Consider the following 23130-nt stretch of genomic DNA (forward strand, 5'->3'; position numbering starts at 1 on the left):
TCAGGAAGTTAAAGCTTGGTCGCAAATGGGTCTTCCAAATGGACAATGACCCCAAGCATACTCCCAAAGTTGTGACAAAATGGCTTAAGGACAACAAAGTCAAGGTATTGGAGTGGCCATCGCAAAGCCCTGACCTCAATCCCATAGAACATTTATGGGCAGAACTGAAAACGCGTGTGCAAGCAAGGAGGCCTACAAACCTGACTCAGTTACACCAGCTCTGTCAGGAGGAATGGGCCAAAATTCACCCAACTTATTGTGGGAAGTTTGTGGAAGGCTACACGAAACGTTTGACCGAAGTTAAACAATTAAAAGGCAATTCTATCAAGTACTAATTGAGTGTATGTAAACTTCTGACCCACTGGGAATGTGATGAAAGAAATAAAAGCTGAAATAAATCATTCTCTCTACTATTATTCTGACATTTCACATTCTTACAATAAAGTGGTGATCTTAACTGACCTACACAGGGATTTTTACTAGGATTAAATGTTTAAATGTGTTTGGCTAAGGTGTATGTAAACTTCCGACTTCAACTGTATATGCCATACATTTCACGAGACAATAACATATTGAGCCACCAGGGGAGCTTCTTAATCATCCCTCAAGTCAATTCCTTTCTTTCCCTCCTTTCACACACACAGACACAGACACAGACACACACACACACACACACACACACACACACACACACACACACACACACACACACACACACACACACACACACACACACACACACACACACACACACACACACACACACACACACACACACACACACACACACACACACACACGAGAGAGTACTGTAACAGCCCCACAGCCTGGGGGTTTGGCCAATGCAACAATATTTATGTTCCCACAACACCCTCCTGTCACATATTGGACAGTTTCATTAGCTCGCCGCTGAGACAGGAAGTGGGAACGCACTGGGGCGTTGTGTGAATCAGTGTGGCTGTGAAATAACACGCACTAACTTCTACAGCTGCTAGGATATGAGTAGAACCCATTGACTCAGCAATCATATGTTTGTCTTTGTAAGAAAGTCAGCGGGCAAAACAAATAGGCTCATAGATGCAACAGATGCAGATACACACATGTGGGGAATCATGCAAAACAGTGCCAAAAGTGGGTGCTCATTTATCTTTTCATCAACACATGAAAGGGCAAAATGCATTGGAAAACAGTAAATGCACTGAAGCATAAAAATTCCCCTTCTTTGCTGCCTCAGCAAGTTCTGTCTGACTCTGGCATCCTAACTGAGAAGAATGGGATAAGTGATTATTTTATTCATAATTTTATCATCTCGGCAGGCTTTATAATTGAGAGTAACGGTGGTTTAAATTGACTCTGGTCAGTCAATCGACTGTTCTTACCTCTGCCAGCCTCTAGCTTTTTGTTTTCATTTCAACAATTTACTACCTGTGACGTGCTAGATGCCTTGCTTAAGATTGATGAAAGAAAATCGCCAGGGTGATACGCTTGATACATTTTTGCTGCAGCTCTCTGCCCCCTTTATTCCTCTGGACAGGTTTCATTTAAGCCTTCACTTGGATCTAGATTAATTCTAATCGTCCTTCTGGAAATCAGACTTTTTAAATCCAGACTTGGGCAAATCAGACTATTTTAAACCATGTCTGAGAAATGCCATTTCAGTTAGTCCAGTTTAAAAGTGCAATTTAGTCTAGGATTAGGCATATTCTGTGTCATTAAAACTGACCCAATGTGTATCTACAGTGTTAAATCGGGTAACTTGCACTTGTATGTCAATGATAGTGTTTTGTATTCTATTGCCCCCACCGTTGACCATTTCTCTATCTGAACTACAGTCTGTTTTCATTGTGTTACAGAAAAACTTTATTGACGTGAAATTAGTACTGAATGAGGGTAAAACAAAGTATATGTTGTTCTCTAGCTTGCATCAAAATAAGTCTGATAATTTAAACATATGTACTTTGGATGGTGTCCATACTGATCGTGTCCCTGCTTACAAATATCTGGGCATCTGGATAGATGAAAAGCTGTCTTTTTAAAAACCATATTGATGAGTTCGTTAAGAAGCTGAGAATAAAAATGGGGTTCTTCTATAGAAATAGGTCCTGCCTCTCGCTAAACAGTAGAAAGCAGATGTTTCAGTAGACGTTCCTATCTATATGCACGCCACTGCCACTTCATTAAAGCCGTTAGATGCAGTTTATCATAGCGCACTGCGCTTTTATTACGGGTAACAGTTTTAGTACTCATCACTGCATTCTTTACCAGAAAGTTGGTTGGCCCTCTTTGATGTCGTGTAGGTTGATACATTGCTATGTTTTCATGTATAAAGCCCTTTTACAAAAACTCCCGCTGTACCTAACATCTTTCCTAAACTTTAGACGTATGAGTTACCACACCCAGTCTCAGGGATGGCTAACTTTAGAAATTCCTTTGGTGTCAGTTAGGTAAATCAGCTTTTAGTTTTCTTGCACCTTATTTGTGGAACAATCTTCAAAATGTTCTTAAAATGTTATGTTTTGGTGCCTCTAGGGCAATTTAGAAAGCTGATTGAAGACCTTATTACTGTTTGTTTTTTCTGAGTTTTTCTAGTGTGGCTAGCCGCTGAATATACTGTTAGCATGCAGCCAAGTTACTAGCTAACCACTAACTAGTGCTCTCAAATCATATCCTGAGGTCGACATAACATGGCTAACTTAGCTAGCTAACATACATCCCTAGCTGTGTCCTCAGAGCATGTGCAGACCAGGTGGCTGGAGTGTTGACGGACATATTCAACCTCCCCTTATCCCAGTCTGTTGTCCCCACTTGCTTCAAGATGTCCACCATTGTTCCTGTACCCAAGAAAGCGAAGGTAACTGAACTGAATAACTATCGCCCCGTAAAACTCACTTCTGTCGACTCAGTGGGTTTTGTCCAACATGTCTCTGGACCTACTCACTGCCACAGTCATACTCTGGACTTAGTTTTGTCCCATGGAATAAATGTTGTGGATTTTAATGTTTTTCCTCATAATCCTGGACTATCGGACCACCATTTTATTACGTTTGCAATCGCAACAAATAATCTGCTCAGACCCCAACCCTGGAGCATCAAAAGTCATGCTATAAATTCTCAGACAACCCAAAGATTCCTTAAAGCCCTTGCAGACTCCCTCTGCCTACCCAAGGACGTCAGAGGACAAAAATCAGTTAACCACCTAACTGAGGAACTCAATTTAACCTTGCGCTATACCCTAGATGCAGTTGCACCCCTAAAAACTAAAAACATTTGTCATAAGAAACTAGCTCGTTGATATACAGAAAATACACGAGCTCTGAAGCAAGCTTCCAGAAAATTGGAATGGAAATGGCGCCACACCAAACTGGAAGTCTTCCGACTAGCTTGGAAAGACAGTACCATGCAGTATCGAAGAGCCCTCACAGCTGCTCGATCATCCTATTTTTCCAACTTAATTGAGGAAAATAAGAACAATCCGAAATGTCTTTTTGATACTGTCGCAAAGCTAACTGAAAAGCAGCATTCCCCAAGAAAGGATGGCTTTCACTTAAGCAGTAATACATTCATGAACTTCTTTGAGGAAAAGATCATGATCATTAGAAAGCAAATTACAGATTCCTCTTTAAATTTGCGTATTCCTCCAAAGCTCCGTTGTCCTGAGTCTGCACAACTCTGTCAGGACCTAGGATCAAGGGAAACACTAAAGTGTTTTAGTACTATATCTCGACACAATGATGAAAATAATCATGGCCTCTAAACCTTCAAGCTGCATACTGGACCCTATTCCAACTAAACTACTGAAAGAGCTGCTTCCTGTGCTTGGCCCTCCTATGTTGAACATAATAAACGGCTCTCTATCCACCGGATGTGTACCAAACTCACTAAAAGTGGCAGTAATAAAGCCTCTCTTGAAAAAGCCAAACCTTGACCCAGAAAATATAAAAAAATATCGGCCTATATCGAATTCCATTCCTCTCAATTTTTTGGGAAAAAGCTGTTGCGCAGCAACTCACTGCCTTCCTGAAGACAAACAATGTATACGAAATGCTTCAGTCTGGTTTTAGACCCCATCATTGTCAAGGGTGGCTCAAGGAAGCAGGAGAGGCAGAGTCAAGCGCAGGAGACAGAAAATCCGTGAACACACTTTTAATGGGTATCCACAAAGTCCAAACACGGTAGGGCAGGGCGCATAACAAACAACGCTCAAAAAACCCAGCTTAAACTAGGCAGGGACGCAGCCCACAAAACCTCTGTGGCAAACAAAAACACTGGCAGAGGGAAAACACTCGTCCTCAAACTACCACAGTCCTGACATAGAACAATCACGCACAAAACACAAACCTACCTAGCTAGACTAAATACCCCCCACTAACAACTAAAACAAAACAGGTGCGCGCCTAACCAAGACCTAACCAACAGAAAGTGAAACAGAGGATCGATGGCAGCTAGTAGGCCGGCGACGACGACCGCTGAGTGCCGCCCGGGCGAGGAGGGGCGCCACCATCCGTCGGTGTCGTGACAATCATAGCACTGAGACTGCACTTGTGAAGGTGGTAAATGACCTTTTAATGACGTCAGACCGAGGCTCTGCATCTGTCCTTGTGCTCCTATACCTTAGTGCTGATTTTGATACCATCGATCACCACATTCTTTTGGAGAGATTGGAAACGCAAATTGGTCTACACGGACAAGTTTTGGCCTGGTTTAGATCTTATCTGTTGGAAAGATATCAGTTTGTTTCTGTGAATGATTTGTCCTCTGACAAATCAACTGTAAATTTTGGTGTTCCTCAAGGTTCCGTTTTAGGACTACTATTGTTTCACTATATATTTTACCTCTTGGGGATGTAATTCGAAAACATAATGTTACATTTCCCTGCTATGCGGATGACACACAGCTGTACATTTCAATGAAACATGGTGAAGCTGTCACGCCCTGACCTGAGAGAGACGGTTTATTTCTCTAGGTTGTTAGGTCAGGGTGTGGGGTGGGCATTCTATGGTTTATATTTCTATGTCTTGGTCAGGTATGGTTTCCAATCAGAGGCAGCTGCCTATCGTTGTCTCTGATTGGGAACCATACTTAGGCAGCCCATTTCCCTGCCCTAGGACCATGTCTCAGGACTACCTGGCATGATGACTCCTTGCTGTCCCCAGTCCACCTGGCCGTGCTGCTGCTCCAGTTTCAACTGTTCTGCCTGCGGCTATGGAACCCTGACCTGTTCACCGGACGTGCTACCTGTCCCAGACCTGCTGTTTTCAACTCTCTAGAGACAGCAGGAGCGGTAGAGATACTCTCAATGATCAGCTATGAAACGCCAACTAACATTTACTCTTGATGTGCTGACTTGTTGCACCCTCGACAACTACTGTAATTATTATTGTTTGACCATGCTGGTCATTTATGAACATTTGAACATCTTGGCCATGTTCCGTTAAAATCTCCACCCGGCACAGCCAGAAGAGGACTGGCCACCCCTCATAGCCTGGTTCCTCTAGGTTTCTTCCTAGGTTTTGGCCTTTCTAGGGAGTTTTTCCTAGCCACTGTGCTTCTATACCTGCATTGCTTGCTGTTTGGGGTTTTAGGCTGGGTTTCTGTACAGCACTTTGAGATATCAGCTGATGTAAGAAGGGCTATATAAATAAATTTGATTTCGATTTTTTTTGTCAACATGAAGTGCATTGAGAGGCTAATTAAGGATCATATCACCTCCACCTTAGCCTAGACCCACTACAATTTGCATACAGCCCCAACAGATCCACAGATGACACAATCTCCACTGCACACTGCCCTATCCCATCAGGACAAGAGGAATACCTATGTAAGAATGCTGTACCCCCTCCTCGGCTCCCGAATGGTGCAGCTGTCCAAGGCACTGCATGTCAGTGCTAGAAGCGTCACTACAGACACTGGTTCGATCCCGGGCTGAATCACAACCGGCAGTGATTGGGAGTCCCATAGGGCGGCACACAATTGGCCAGTTAGGGTTTGGCCGGTGTAGGCCATCATTGTAAAATAAGAATTTGTTCTTAGCTGACTTGCCTAGTTAAAGAAAAAAAAGAATGCTCTTCATCGACTACAGCACAGTCTTCAACACCATAGTACCCTCCAAGCTCAATTCTAAGCTAGGGGCGCTGGGTCTGAAATCCGCCCTCTGCAACTGGGTCCTCGACTTCCTGACGTGACTTCCTGCTGATCCTCAACACTGGGGGCCGACAAGGGTGCCACGCACGTCTCCAACTCAATCATCAAGTTTGCAGAGGACACAACAGTAGTAGGTCTGATTACCAACAACAACAACACAGCCTACAGGGAGGGGGAGAGGGCCCTGGCGAAGTGGTGCCAGGACAATAACCTCTCCCTCAATGTCAACAAAACGGAGCTGATCGTGGACTTCAGGAGACAGCAGAGGGATCACGCTCCCTATCCACAATGGGGCCGCAGTGGACATCACTAACAACCTGAAATGGTCCATTCACACAGAGTGTGGTGAAGAAGGAGCAACTGTACCTCTAAAACTTCCATTCGGGCTTTATCACCCCCTGGTACGGCAACTGCAGGGCTGTTCAACCCCTACCATCTAGAAGGCGAAGACAATACAGGTGCATCAAAGCTGTGACCGAGAGACTGATCAACAGCTTCTATCTCCAGACCGTCAGACTGATCAACAGCTTCTATCTCCAGACCGTCAGACTGATCAACAGCTTCTATCTCCAGACCGTCAGACTGATCAACAGCTTCTATCTCCAGACCGTCAGACTGATCAACAGCTTCTATCTCCAGACCGTCAGACTGATCAACAGCTTCTATCTCCAGACCGTCAGACTGATCAACAGCTTCTATCTCCAGACCATCAGACTGTTAAAGAGTCACCACTAGACGGCCTCCGCCCAGTAACCTGTCCTGAAGTTTAGTTACTGTTACTAGCCGGCTACAACCCGGTACTCAACCCTACACCTTAGAGATTGCTGTCATTGAAAACTGGTCACTTTAATAATGTTTACATACTGTTTTACCCACTTCATATGTACAGTGTATATACACTGTACTCTAGTCAAAGCTCATCCTGTTTATCTACTGCTGTACACACCTTTTCTATTCATATACTCTCCATAATGTCTATAAACACCATCATATATACAGTACCAGTCAAAAGTTTGGACACACCTACACATTCCAGTGTTTTTCTTTGTTTTACTATTTTCTACATTGTAGAATAATAGTGAAGACATCAACACTATTAAATAACACATATGGAATCATGTAGCAAGCAAAAAAGTTTTAAACAAATCAAAATATATTTTATATTTGAGATTCTTCAAAGTAGCCACCCTTTGCCTTACTGACAGCTTTACACACTCTTGGCATTTTCTCAACCAGCCTCATGAGGTAGTCACCTGGAATGCATTTCAATGAACAGGTGTGCCTTGTTAAAAGTTAATTTGTGGAATTTCTTTCTTAATGCATTTGAGTGAATCAGTTGTGTTGTGCCAAGGTAGGGGTGGTATACAGAAGATAGCCCTATTTGGTAAAAGACCAGTCCATATTATGGCAAGAAAAGCTCAAATAAGCAAAGAGAAATGACAGTCTATCAGTTCTTTTAGACATGAAGGTCAGTCAATCCGGAAAATGTCAAGAACTTTGAAAGTTTCAAGTGCAGTCGCAAAAACCATCAAGCTCTATGATGAAACTAGCTCTCATGAGGACCGCCACAGGAAAGGAAGACCCAGAGTTACCACTGCTGCAGAGGATAAGTTCATAAGAATTACCAGCCCAAATAAATGCTTCACAGAGTTCAAGTAACCGACATCTCAACATCAACTGTTCACAGAAGACTGTGTGAATCAGTCCTTCATGGCTGATTTGCTGCAAAGAAACCACCACTAAAGAACACCAATAATAATATGAGACTTGCTTGGGCAAAGAAACACGAGCAATGGACATTAGACCGGTGGATATCTGTCCTTTGGCCTGATGAGTCCAAATTTTTGATTTTTGGTTCCAACCAACGTGTCTTTGTGAGATGCAGAATAGGTGAACGAATGATCTCTGCATGTGTGGTTCCCACCGTGAAGCATGGAGGAGGAGGTGGGATGGTGCTTTGCTGGTGACAGCATTTATTTATTTAGAATAAGGCAGACTTAACCAGCCTGGCTACCACAGCATTTTGCAGCTTTACGCCATCCCATCTGGTTTGCTCTTAGTGGTACTATCATTTGTTTTTTCAACAGGACAATGACGCAACACACCTCCAGACTGTGTAAGGGCTATTTGAACAAGGAGAGTTATGGAGTGCTGCATCAGATGACCTGGCGTCCACAATCACCCGCAATTGAGATGGTTTGGGATGAGTTGGACCACAGAGTGAAGGAAAAGCAGCCAGTGCTCAGCATATGTGGAAACTCCTTCAAGACTGTTGGAAAAGCATTCAAGGTGAAGCTGGTTGAGAGAATGCCAAGAGTGTGCAAAGCCGATTTTTTTTGTTACTGTATTATTTCATAGTTTTGATGTCTTCACTATTATTCTTCAATGTAGAAAATAGTAAAAAAAAACAACAACAACAAAAAACATTGAATGAGTCGGTGTGTCCAAACTTTTTGTTACGTTACAGCCTTATTCTAAAATGGATTAAAGTAATAATTTCTCATCAATCTACACACAATAGACAATAATGACAAAGTGAAAACAGGTTTTTAGAAATGTTAGCAAATTTATTAGAAATAAAAAACAGAACTAATTTATGTAAGTATTCAGACTCTTTGCTATGAGACTCGAAATTGAGCTCAGGTGCTTCCTGTTTCCATTGATCATCCTTGAGATGTTTTTACAACTTGATTGGAGTCCACCTATGGTATATTCAATTGATTGGACACACAGCTGTCCATATAAGTTCCCACAGTTGACAGTGAAATGTCAGAGCAAAAACCAAGCCATGAGGTCGAAGGAATTGTCCGTAGAGCTACGAGACAGGATTGTGTCAGGGAAAGGTGACCAAAAAATGTCTGCAGCATTGAATGTCCAAGAACACAGTGGCCTCCATCATTATTAAAAGGAAGAAGTTTGGATCCATCAAGACTCTTCCTAGAGCTGGCCACCTGGTCAAACTGAGCAAGCAGGGGAGAAGGGCTTTGTTCAGAGTGGTGACCAAGAACCCGATGGTCACTCTGACAGAGCTACAGAGTTCCTTTGTGGAGATGGGAGAACCTTCCCAGAAGGACACCATCTCTGCAGCACTCCACCAATCAGGTATTTATGGTAAAGTGGCCAGACGAAAGCCACTCCTCATTAAAAGGCACATGACAGCCCGCTTGGAGTTTGCCAAAAGGCACCTAATGGACTCAGACCATGAGAAACAAGATTCTCTGGCCTGATGAAACCAAGATTGAATGAACTCTTTGGCCTGAATGCCAAGCGTCACGTCTGAAACCTGGCACTATCCCTACGGTGAAGCACGGTGATGGCAGCATCATGCTGTGGGGATGTTTTTCAGTGGCAAGAACTGGGAGACTAGTCAGGATCGAGGGAAAGATGAACGGAGCAGTACAGAAAGATCTGCTCTTGAGAGCTCAGAACCTCAGACTGGGGCGAAGGTTCACCTTCCAATAGGACAACTACCCAAAGCACACAGCCAAGACAAGGCAGGAGAGGCTTCGGGACAAGTCTCTGAATGTCCTTGAATGGCCCAGCCAGAGCCCGGACTTGAACCCGATCAAACATCTCTGAAGAGACCTGAAAATAGCTGTGCAGCGTTGCTCCCCATCCAACCTGACAGAGCTTGATAGGATCTGCAGAGAAGAATGGGAGAAACTCCCCATGTGTGCCAAGCTTGTAGCGTCATACCCAAGAAGACTCGAGGCTGTAATCATTGCCACAGGTGCTTCAACAAAGTACTGACTAAAGGATCTGAAAACTTATATAAATGTAACATTTCAGTTTTTAATGTTTAATAAATGTTTTTTGCTTTGTCATTACGGGGTATTGTCTGTAGATGAAGAAAAAAAACTATTTAATAAAAAGTCAAGAGTCTGAATACTTTCCAAATGCACTGTATACACACACAGTATATATATATATATATATATATATATATATATATATATATATATATATACATACATATACATACACATACATACATACATACATACATACATACATACAGCTCTTGAAAAAATTAAGAGACCACTGCAAAATTATCAGTTAGTCTGGTTTTACTATGTGTTTGGGTAAAATTAACATTTTTGTTTTATACTATAAACTGACAACATTTATCCCTAATCCCCCCCCAAATATTGTCATTTAGAGCATTTATTTGCAGAAAATGATAACTGGTCAAAATAACAAAAAAAGATGCAGTGTTGTCAGACCTTGAATAATGCAAAGAAAATAAGTTAATATTCATTTTTAAACAACACAATACTAACGTTTTAACTTAGGAAGAGTTCAGAAATCAATATTTGGTGGAATAACCCTGATTTAAAATCACAGCTTTCATGTGTCTTGGCATGCTCTCCACCAGTCTTTCACATTGATGTTGGGTGACTTTATGCCACTCCTGGTGCAAAAATTCAAGCAGCTCGGCTTTGTTTGATGGCTTGTGACCATCCATCTTCCTCTTGATCACATTCCAGAGGTTTTCAATGGGGTTCAGGTCTGGAGATTGGGCTGGCCATGACAGGGACTTGATCTGGTGATTCTCCATCCACACCTTGATTGACCTGGCTGTGTGCCATGGAGCATTGTCCTGCTAGAAAAACCAATCCTCAGAGTTGGGGAACATTGTCAGAGCAGAAGGAAGCAAGATTTCTTCCAGGACAACCTTGTACGTGGCTTGATTCATGCGTCCTTTACAAAGACAAATCTGCGTGATTCCAGCCTTGCTGAAGCACCCCCAGATCATCACCGATCCTCCACCAAATTTCACATTGGGTGCAAGACTCTGTGGCTTGTAGGCCTCTCCAGGTCTAGCACCCACTGTGAAATTTGGTATTTGGGAGAAATGTTGTCACTAGTTTATAGAATAAAACAAAAATGTTAATTTTACCCAAACATACCTATAAATAGTAAAACCAGAGAAACTGATAATTTTGTAGTCGTCTCTTAATTTTTTCCAGACATACATACATACATACATACATACATACATACATACAGTTGAAGTCGGAAGTTTACATAAACCTTAGCCAAATACATTTAAACTCAGTTTTTCACAATTCCTGACATTTAATCCCAGTAAACATTCCCTGTTTTAGGTCAGTTAGGATCACCACTTTATTTTAAGAATGTGAAATGTCGGAATAATAGTAGAGAGAAGGACTTATTTCAGCTTTTATTTCTTTCATCACATTCCCAGTGGGTCAGAAGTTTACATACACTCAATTAGTATTTGGTAGCATTGCCTTTAAATGGTTTAACTTGGGTCAAACGTGTCGGGTAAACTTCCACAAGCTTCCCACAATAAGTTGGGTGAATTTTGGCCCATTCCTCCTGACAGAGCTGGTGTAACCGAGTCAGGTTTGTAGGCCTCCTTTCTCGCACACACTTTTTCTGTTCTGCCCACAAATCTTCTATGGGATTGAGGTCAGGGCTTTGTGATGGCCACTCCAATACCTTGACTTTGTTGTCGTTAAGCCATTTTGCCACAACTTTGGAAGTATGCTTGAGGTCATTGTCCATTTGGAAGACCCATTTGCGACCAAGCTTTAACTTCCTGACTGATGTCTTGAGATGTTGCTTCAATATATCCACATAATTTTCCTTCTTCAAGATGCCATCAATTTTGTGAAGTGCACCAGTCCCTCCTGCAGCAAAGCACCCCCACAACATGATGCTACACGGTTGGGATGGTGTTCTTCGGCTTGCAAGCCTCCCCATTTTTCCTCCAAACATAACGATGGTCATTATAGCCAAACAGTTCTATTTTTTTTCATCAGACCAGAGGACATTTCTCCAAAAAGTACGATCTTTGTCCCCATGTGCAGTTGCAAACCGTAGTCTGGCTTTTTTATGGTGGTTTTGGAGCAGTGGCTTCTTCCTTGCTGAGCGGCCTTTCAGGTTATGTCGATATAGGACTCGTTTTACTGTGGATATAGATACTTTTGTACCTGTTTCCTCCAGCATCTTCACAAGGTCCTTTGCTGTTGTTCTGGGATTGATCTGCACTTTTCGCACCAAAGTACGTTCATCTCTAGAAGACAGAACGCGTCTCCTTCCTGAGCGGTATGACAGCTGCGTGGTCCCATGCTTGTTTATACTTGTGTACTATTGTTTGTACAGATGAATGTGGTACCTTGAGGCGTTTGGAAATTGCTCCCAAGGATGAACCAGACTTGTGGAGGTCTACAATTTGTTGTCTTGGCTGTTTTCTTTTTGATTTCCCCATGATGCCAAGCAAAGAGGCACCGAGTTTGAAGGTAGACCTTGAAATACAGACACAGGTACACCTCCAATTGACTCAAATTATGTCAATTAGCCCATCAGAAGCTTCCAAAACCATGACATCATTTTCTGGAATTTTCCAAGCTGTTTAAAGGCACAGTCAACTTAGTGTATGTAAACTTCTGACCCACTGGAATTTTGATGCAGTGAATTATAAGTGAAATAATCTGTCTGTAAACAATTGTTGGAAAAATTACTTGTGTCATGCACAAAGTAGATGTCCTAACCGACTTGCCAAAACTATAGTTTGTTAACAAGATATTTGTGGAGTGGTTGAAAAACGACTTTTAATGACTCCAACCTAAGTGTATGTAAACTTCTGACTTCAACTGTGTGTGTATATATATATATATACATACATACATACATAGTGCCTTCGGAAAGTATTCAGAACCATGCATTCAACCGAAATGTGTCTTCCGAATTTAACCCAAACCAATCAATTGCTATATATTGGAACACTGCAATTGGTTGCCAAAAATTCTGGGGTGGGGCTTAGCGAAGGGTGAATTATGTAATACAGTATGAGATGTCCCAAGCTCAGGGGTAACACATAAGAAAGGCTGATTTTCATGGAGTACTTGTAAAACACAGGTTAATGAAAGTAATGGAAATGTGCTGTGGTATTGAGAAGTTCTAGAGCAGGGGTTCTCAAACCTTTTCATTCAGGCCCCCTTTCCAGCATTGGGGAACATCCCCACCCCCGTTATGGGTGAGCACGCACCACGTCTATTTCTATGGGCATAAGCACTGTTCATGACACAAACTTTTTACACCCCTCTTATTGGCGGAGATAACATTTTGCAGGTTTAAAGCAAATTTTCATGCAGTTCTCTACATTTTGCCATGTCTAATGTGTATTCATTAGAAAACAATCTATGGGCTAAAAATCCTGGCAAAGAAAATACGTTAGCTGACATGGGCTAGTTGAACAGGACATTTCTGACAAGTTATAAATAACTCTAAGGTATGCAATGACTGACATGACAAGAGGAAAACTGATGATGCACTACCCAATTTAGAAATTGCACCTTGTGCATTCTACTATGACAACTTTCAAGAGTAAGATGGAAGCCCATTTGTTAACAAACAGAAGTGGTAGGGCCCCACTGTGGGTGGAGTCAGAGATTGAGGAGTGCACCTTTAAGTTGGGAACCTTGTGCACCTTGCATGGAATTAGAGTACCTTTAAGGCTACCTTACCTGATGTTAAGTAAATATCCTCTGTTTGCTTGGTCTCCTATGGACTTCTGTTTGTAAACAAATGGGCAGGTATTGGCAAATGCAACTGCCACTTGATGGATAACAACAATGGAAGTATAACACACATTTAATAAATCGTAGCCCTTAATTATTATGTAAGAGGCTAAAGACAGCAAAGTCCATTGTTCATCCGCACATAGTCACAAAATGAAAATGGAGACAGAGACACACAGTTGAGGCACTTCACTCTTCACACACACTTCACATGTGGATCTTCTCTGCCTCTCAAAATAAGTACTTTACAGAATGGCGGGATTTGTGTGCAATACGTACCGAAGACTGTTCGAGCCGGGACCGATTCTTTATTTATCCAGAAGGACACTTGGGAGAGGATTACTGTCATGATGCAGGGGATATACGTCTGAATCATGAAGTAGCCCATTTTCCGCTTCAAGTGGAAGTATACTGTCATCACCACGTATTCACCTGGAGGATAGCCATAGATGTGACGGTTGATTCGTTCCATAAAAAACAGACTGACATGAGACAATGAGCACAAGCACAGAAAATGATGTACTCCAGCTAGTTTGTATTGTGTCTTCACTGTTCTCTGAGGGATACAGCGTCAAACAAAATCAATAATTTTTACTGACACCATAGAGTGCCTTTGGAGACAGCGTAAAAGTGAATCATGATCAAATAAAAATATGACTAGACTAGTTATTTTGGACAAAGCTACTGTACAGAAAACATTCCAAACTTAATTAAGAAGTGAAGAAGAAATTACAATGTTTATTAACAAAGAATGGCATCACTATCATCAGAGTTGGGGATATCTACTGTATCTTACCAATGGCCTACCATACCTGTGATTGACTTGACCTCCTCACTGCTGACAGTGTGGCCAATGAGATCATACTGTACTAGGCTGGAGGATTCTGGGGGAACCTCCACTGAATACTGTGGTCCTTTGGTCCAGGTATATATCATCTCTGTTTTAGGGTATGCATCTGAGGGGAGAGAAGGAAAATATATGTATTAAACTCTCAAGTGGGGGGTTAAGGCAAATTCAAAATTGTAGCTGAAATGAAAAAACATGTACAATGGAGGTACTGAGCTGAGAGAGAGATATAATAGGGCCTTTATTGTGAGAGAGAGAGAGCGTCATTAAGTGGAAATGTTAAAATGGTAGTCTATGAGAGTATGACTACTGTATGCAAGTGATATCCTCTTCATAACTCTAAGCTTTGTGAACATGATAAATGTTTCTATCTCCCTCATCTAGTCAGTTGATCACAATGCATTTCAAAGACACAATGATGTGTGATGTGATGGTGTGCAGTCCAGTTACGCATGGTTTCCACACTTTATCTGTACATCCCTCACTGGCTTAATACATACAGACGTTGAAGATTACCTGAAATAGTGCACTCTGGATTTTTAGAGACCTTTTCCTCATAATTTGATTGAAAATGAGTAGTACAGTAGCATGGTAATAAAGGGTGTGGGTGTCTACTGTGTGCTCAAAATGTAGACCTCTGTGTGCTCAATGAGTCTGCTTTTCAACAAACTGCCAGGTCTCACAAGCTCTTTGTTACATGTAAAAGTCTTTGCATATCCAACGTTGCAAAAATAGTGCAAAAACTTTGAAATGTGACATGAGGGTTCATACAAGAGGGCTGAAAGAAGAAAAAAACAACACATGCTTGGGTTCATGTCGGGGTCTGTTCCCGTTTGTCGTTTCCCACAGGGGACTCAAAGTCGGCATGACACCAACTGCGCAGGGAAAATGGGTCGGCTGGGGCGTTGTGGAGTGGACTGCTGCCGGGGTGCCAACTCACACTAGCTCTGGAGAGATCCAGAATAGGTCTGAGCTAACCTGGGGCGGGAAGAGGGATTCTGACCTTTCCCGAGCTACAGGCCCCATCAGATGCAGCGTCTGCTTCCCTGATTCTGGGCCAGGATGGGAGGATGGGATTTGGGGAAGGTACTATGTTAAACCAAGAATAATGTAACTGAATGATAAGTGAGGAATCTATTTTGTCCTCTGCCTCTACAATGTCACAATTGCTGATAATAGATTGGGGGAGGGTTGGGAAGTGCATGGGAAACCATCCTCCGATCCTCCTCCTTTCTTTTGCTTTTCCCTCAGTAGATGCTATCTTTAAATCGCTACTGTTTTCTGATAAGACAGAACCCTCATTTGAAAACTTCTTCCATTGGAGATAAGTCACTGTTTTGCTGACCGTTACGCTCATTATGAACAATAGTGCTGAATTTGGGTTTCTTTGTTCTGTTTTTGGTACAAAATGAATGTCATGTATTATTAGCGTCAATGTGAGAAAAAAGCAAATTACTTCTTACTTGAGGAATATGTATGAAATTCCAAAATATGACAAAACGGGAAGAATACCACAAGCTTGACACTGCATATGGGGACGGTAATGGTAGTATTTTTCTCAAAAACAAACTGGTAAAAAAAAAAAAAAAAGTGACACACTGGGATATATTGAGTACATCTACACATTTCAGACAGAAGATGTGGTATATTATCTGTAACAAATGCAAGTCTGCAAAACGTTGGCGGGATGCTGAAGTTGGTGGGAAAACGTCTTGTGTGAAAGGTGTATAGGTGGGTTTAAATTTGTCATGTTTTTAAAAACCCTACCCCTTTCAGATATACCAAAAAGCAGGGGAAAAGAAGCCGGCTGGTAAATTGGTGTGATCTGTGTATGAAAATATGCATTTTTTTAAACATTGCAAACTAAATCAATCAGGACAAAGAACTGTTAGAGCATGTAAACACAAACAGTGTCAGGTTTAATATCTGCTAAGAAACGGTATAGTCGGATTTGCATTGGGGTGTATTTCAATACATAGTGTTCAAGAAGTATGCATGTCATACAATTTATTAGTCTCATGAGAAGAATGAAGAACCGCTTTTTTAAGTCACTTCTCAAGCCACTTCTATTAGAATAGACTTAAAGTATATCATATCATACTTACAGCTTCCAAACTTGAGAGGGCATGCATGTCCATCCATGGGGAAGTCCACAAGCTTCATGGGACACTCTGCACTGATAGTCAACCTATGGGGACACATACATCTAAACATATTGAAACTAATGGGAGTTGGAGAGAGTAGGGACCCCTCCAAACAGAAGACAAACATGTATCATATCCATAAAGTGGAGAACTACCTTTAGGATGGATACTGTAGGTAGGCTGAGAAGCACATGCTGACCAAACTAGCTCCATCATGCGCATGTTGATTTTGCCTATCCCCGCCAGACGTGTTCATGACACGCAGGTTAAAATACCAAAACCAACTGTGAACCAACTATATTGTTTTGGGGACAGGTCGAAACCCATTAAACATTCATGGACATTTAGCTAGCTTGTTGTTGCTAGCTAATTTGTCTTGGGAGATAAACACTGGGTTGTTATTTTTACCTGAAATGCATGTGACCCATTTCAAGAAGGTAGGCGTATGTCGAACGTCACTACTTCACAGGAGAGGCATTGGAATGTTTTGTTTTTATATTTTTTTTAATCAAAATGCTTTTTGGGCAGAAATGCCTTCTGGAACATGTGAACTTTCATGTGCCTTAAGAGGGTGTGAACAATGCTGAATAGATGTCGACAAAGAGCAGCTCTTCAGTGGGTGTACCAAAACATTCTAGGGCCATTTTCTCAAAAGTGGGGTTACAAGTTGATCAACTTTCAAAGCAGAATCACTTTCCCATTATTCCTCAACATCAGTGTACGATATAGCATTTTGTAGCTCTGCATCTCTACTTTTATCCAATGTAAAAACACAATGTTTCTAATTTTTCTACATAAGACTGAATCGAGGCGGTGGATCACATATGTTCCTTTTTTTTGCTGGATCTTTTTAGAATTTTGGGTCACACAAAATCGTATGTTCTCTACTCTGACAATTGATCCACAGATAAAAGGGGAAACTTAGTTTTTCTTTGATTAATTTATCCTTGTTCATTCTCCTTTTGCTCCCCCTCCTTCTTCTGCTTCTCCTTCTTCTTCTGTGGATTTTATATAGCGGTTGGCAACCAACTTTAAGGTGCATTTCTGCCACCAACTGGACTGGACTGGAGTGTGGCTTAAACTCTCAATCACCCAGGTGGGTTAGTATGTGTCTAAAAACCAATGAGTAGATGGGAGAGGCAGGACTTGCAGTGCGTCAAGCATCTAAAATATAATATATTTTAGCACCTGGCTTTGCAGACGCCCGCGAGCAGTTTGGATGCATGTGTACATTTATTTTGCAACGCTCACACACCCAACGCTGATTGTTTGGACAGGATGTTAGCATGGTGAAAAACTGGCATGCTGGGTAATGTATGCATCATGGTGTAAAGCATTTTGGTATATGTAGTACCTCATGGTGTAAAGAATCGTGCCGTTCTTCATGATGCGGAACAACCTGTTGGGGGCAGTCATGTTGTGTGCCACAGACTTCTTGCCATTCCTAAAGAAGGTGTCAGGAGTCCACACATTGGCGACCATCATGTTGTTGAGTCGGAGGATCTCAATAGGACCCTCATACCTCAGCCTCCTGTCGACCCATGTCTGTCTGAAGAACACGTCCATGGTGTACTCCTGAGGAAGCAGAAACCAAAATCGAAACAGTTAAGGTTGTCTTTTTTCTTCTATGAAACGTTAAATGTATTGTCTACACGAATCAAACTTTTTTTAGGCCATTCATCTGTTTCAAGTTGTTGATTCGGTACATACCATTTCAACATCAGAGACAGGCCCAAAACTTGTCACATAAATGTCTGTTTTCACCTCTGTCACCGGACCTATTGAGAGAAAAATTCAATCAGTTTCACAATATACCCAAGCTATATCTAGAATATCCTAAGCACATCACATCATAGCCCCAGAAGCATTGCTTCTGCATTGATTGCTCTTTGGGGTTTTATGCTGGGTATCTGAAATGCGCTTTGTGACAACTGCTGATGTAAAAAGGACTTTATAAAATGAATGTGATTAATTGAAGTGACCTTAGACAAGTACAGTGCCTTGAACTTTTTTTCACATTTCGTTGCATTACAAAGTGGGATTAAAATAGATGATGTTATTTACACAAAATACTATAATGTCAAAGTAAAAAAAAAAGCTTTTTTTGCAACATGGCACTAAAGTAATGCAAAAACAATAATAAAAATAAAGCAAAGGAATAGACTTTTTGGCCTAAATGCAAAGCCTTATGTGTCATAACCATCGTCGTCGTCTGAGGAGGAAGAAGCAGCGGATAAATTGCTCATCTTCGTATTTATTGAAGGTACACACTTAAACAAAATGCCGACGAAAAACCAGTCCCATCAGGTGCACTGACTATACAAGGAAACAACCACCCACAAACACAAGAGAAAATAAACCCACTTAAATATGGCCTCCAATTAGAAGCAACAACAACCAGCTGCCTCTAATTGGAGATCGTTCCCAAAACTAACATAGATATAGAAAAACTAGAAAACCCACATAGAAATAGAAAACATAGAACATAAACCAAAACCCCGAAACACAGTAATAAATACTTATCTAATACTTATCTAATCAAGATATATTAGTGTTTTTTTTTTCATTAATGTTTATTGTTCTTGCACTTTGATATTTTGTGAAGATTGTTGACAAAAAATGACACATCCACTTTAGTCCCACTTTGAAAACAATAAAATGTGAAGAAATCCAAGGGGTCTGTATACTTTCTATAGGCACTCTTGTTCTGGTTTATTAGACTAGCCTTTATGAACCAATCCTCAACTGAATTTAAGTAGACCTAGTTATATTCACATGTAGGCCTGTCATGGAATAATATGTAAAACATAATACCACAGTAACAGCCTAACATTTGCCAAAAGTTGGGTTGATAGTGCTGTGGAGATGTGTGCCAAAACCCTACAGTATATGCAATAGCCAGCAACTTATGCCTACCTAATAACCTGCACCAGGTTCTAAGCTTTTATATAATGCAGTGAACCAGAGATAAATAGGTTTAAAACATACATTTCTGGGAGTAAGCCGATCAGTATATAACTTATGCACACTTGGTGAGTTTTGAAGTTTACGCGCACTAAGGTAGAATCTTTTTGAGGGTGGAGTTGAAGGACGTATCCTAAGGTAGGCTATTTTCAAACACACCGCCAAGTCTATAATGAAAGAAAAATAGCTTACTTTTTCGTTATTAATTCACATTCAAGCATACAGTCTTTAAACATGTGTGTGTCTGGTACTTGGTGCTCGTGGAGAATTTGACACAAGAAAACGACACTGCACTCTTTCTATGTAAATAGTGCAATAAGCGGCTTTCCCCACAGCGATTAGACTACATATCTAAACTCGCTTAAACATTTGAAGGTAGCCTACCGTTTTCAGTTGCACACACGCATCAAAGCAGTGATTATAAGAAAGTGTTAATTCAGGTTATGACGACTGGCTTTTGAAACATGGAATGTCGTTTCACATCTGTGGGAGGCAGTAGTCGTGGCTCAGTGGAGGAACATGTCTCATTTGAAACAGTAGGCTACGGAAAAGCTCATGCCCTCTGGTTGAAAAATACTATGTGATTTTGATCTGTCAACCTCATAGCCTATTTAAACAACTAAAATCAATAAAATTGATTTATAAAGCCCTTTTTACATCAGCAGATGTCACAAAGTGCAATACAGAAACCCAGCCTAAAACCCCAAACGGCAAGCAATGCAGAAGCTTGGTGGCTTGGAAAAACTCACTAGAAAGGCAGGAACCTAGGAAGAACCCTAGGGAGGAACCAGGCTCTGGGGCATTGGTACAATAGTGGAAATCATAGTCGCTCATCTCTTTGAACCACTGTAGCACACAAACTAATTGGACAGCCGAAAACTGTCACCGTTTCAGGTATGTACCTACCCCCAAATCCAGGTCGCAGTCTGTTGTCATACCCGTCCAGTAGTCTGTCTAAAATGCGTGTGAAATTCTCGGGATATATTCTGTCATCCTTTTTTATCGTTCCAGAGATTCTCTTTACACTGAAAAACGACACAAATAATCAAAATGATTTGTTATCGTGAAATACAGTAGCCTCTCCGATACCCAAGCTATGGATGACAAAATTAACATTAGGAGTCGATCTTATCACAATTACAGCACTTTCAGATTTCAGCACCTAGAGTCTTCAGGACCATGGGCAGTGGCACCAGCGCAGCGCCAATCTGACAGGAACAAAATATTCCCCACAGATCATGTATCCTCGGAACTCACCAAGCAATCAAGCAGAAAAAGTAGAAGAGAGTCGAAATGTAACTGGGGTACATCGCAGTTACCATCTCCTTCTTGGCAGAAACCATCTTTGCATGCCATACTTTAAGCCTCTTCACATCTCCCTTCGCCAAATGTATTGTCCCAACATGGAAAGATTAAAACCAGAGAGACAGAGAGAACGGAATGGCGCCAATGCAACTTCAGCAGCATCTCCCGTTATCGCCAGGGGGAAAAAAAGCCCTTGCCAACTGAGCATCTGAACGCGTGCACCTTTCCTGCTGTCGCCCGATGACTGAACCAAAAACAGTCTTCTCTCAGTTGTTGGCATCCACCCCAAGTCCAGTAGGTATCCTCTGTTTCACTCCACGGTTTGACTTGAGAGATTAGAATAGACGTGAACTGTGCTGCGTTGAAACGCAAGGTTTTATGGAAAAATTGGGTTGTCCGTCTACCGCGCAATAAATCCAGTGGTGAGACCAACAGCGAGAGAATCAGGGCACAACAACCAGCTTTCGATTCAAGATCTGACTGCTTATAGTTAGTTACTCCCCCACCCACCCCCCCAGAGCTCAATGAAACACATCTGATGTTGTCAAAGCCATGATCACAATAGTGCTGTTACACTTTTTCATTTAGAGTGGACCATATGCTCAGCCATATTAGGCAAAATATCTTTTAGCGTGAAAATGCCAGATTGCAAACTAAATTTGTGTTTGTCCATCACTTCACCTCACCTAAAGCAATTGATGAGAATTAAGGAGTCCTGAGTCTGTATAAGACTGAACAATTTATTAATCTACAGCCTAAATTCAAATGGGTCAGTCTTGTCGCAATACGCAATCAGGAATACACACACAGTAGTGTAGCGGAACTGGCCACAAGCCATGTGCCGCTTCACAGATTTCTCTGCACCCGAGAGAGGAGCTTCAGAGTGCGTGGGTCATATCTTTACAGATAAGGAGGGCTTTGTCAAAAAGTGTTTGTGCCTGTCACAGTTTATAGTGAACCCCTAACTCCACACAACACATTATTTAAAGTTATCCAGCGCACAACCCCAACACAGACGACCAGGACAGGTAAGTATGCTCGAAGGCAAGTTTTATTCCCAATTCATAGGTTAACATACTGGACCCCCCTTTCCTACCTCCCACAGCAGACTGTACTGTTCCCCAGACTGTCAGCACAGCAGATCCTCCCTTCAGGTAGGTTACTCCCAGGATAAGTAGTATGACCTGCAAAAGTGACATACTACAAGACACTACACACTGAATTATTCTGTTAGGGCATTGCAAACAATACCTTTATTATAATGGAAGGCACTGCAAACAATATGGTGAAAGGCACTGCAAATCTCATTAGTGCTTGCTCTACTCTGCCCCCCCCCCCCCCCGAAAGAGACAGGACAACATGTAGTCGAGAGGGTGGGGATAGGTTCTCAATTTCTGGGGCCTGAGAAACCTGATCCCCACAAAAATCTTTAAGAAATGTCTGTCTGGCGATCTGCCGAAGGCCGCACAGCTCCTGATCTGGAACACGCCCGGTCTGGGACTCTGCCTGGCGAAGTCACCGATACCGCCGCTTCCGGCACTGGGAACGAGAAAGAGATCCCACAGGGCAACCTGCCGCAATGGTGGCTTTCAGTGGTTTGGCAAAATGGTTCAGAGGGAAACCTAGCGTAAGGGAAACACGAAGAATTATGTCCGTTACTGGGTGGCCCTATAAACTCCCAGATGCACGTTGTACCAATACCTCTCTTGGTCCACTGATCGCCTTTCGGATTACAGCTTCACAGCCCCAGCTCGTTGTCCGCAGCTGCTAACTTCCTCTTTTGAATTTGCCATTAAGAATTCTTGCAGACACTGATAAAATGCAATCACAGAAAAATAAAGACAGACAAGATTTTCGAACTTGCATAGGGGATAGTACCCCTCCCAACAATTGTTTTTGCAAAAGGTTAGGCAAGCTTCTGAAGAGGCATTTTCCACTCAGTTCCCTAACAAGAACCACGCATAACACAAGGTTTTAAACGGAAACAACAGCCAATCCCGTCAACCTGTCTGATTTGCGAACTCACAGCCTAATCACAGTCTAATCACACCAGCCCCGCCACCCACTTATTCACTCAATCTGTCTCATCTCATTCCTTGTCTGTGTGTGCCCCTGAGTCTATGCCCCTGAAGGCTTGGTGCGGGTAAAATGTTAAGGGACAGACAAGATGTCTGGTTTC

At 41.9% G+C, this 23130-nt stretch overlaps 1 protein-coding gene across 1 annotated transcript in view; it reads right to left on the bottom strand.

Moving 5' to 3' along the window:
- The window catches only part of LOC106611614 (gamma-aminobutyric acid receptor subunit alpha-4-like), a 43476-nt gene extending 22069 nt beyond the window's left edge, over positions 1–21407 (bottom strand). Inside the window, exons 1-7 of the mRNA XM_014212003.2 lie at positions 20904–21407; positions 20553–20671; positions 18393–18460; positions 18037–18257; positions 16644–16726; positions 14504–14647; positions 13971–14123 (exon numbers count right to left, since the gene is read on the bottom strand). Of these exons, the coding sequence (XP_014067478.1) occupies positions 13971–14123; positions 14504–14647; positions 16644–16726; positions 18037–18257; positions 18393–18460; positions 20553–20671; positions 20904–20989 (874 nt within the window). The 5' untranslated portion in view covers positions 20990–21407. The remainder of the gene's footprint in view (positions 1–13970; positions 14124–14503; positions 14648–16643; positions 16727–18036; positions 18258–18392; positions 18461–20552; positions 20672–20903) is intronic.
- Positions 21408–23130: the final 1723 nt, after the last annotated feature.

This window comes from Salmo salar, chromosome ssa09 (assembly GCF_905237065.1).
Source record: "Salmo salar chromosome ssa09, Ssal_v3.1, whole genome shotgun sequence".
In the NCBI taxonomy this organism is placed as follows: Eukaryota; Metazoa; Chordata; class Actinopteri; order Salmoniformes; family Salmonidae; genus Salmo; species Salmo salar.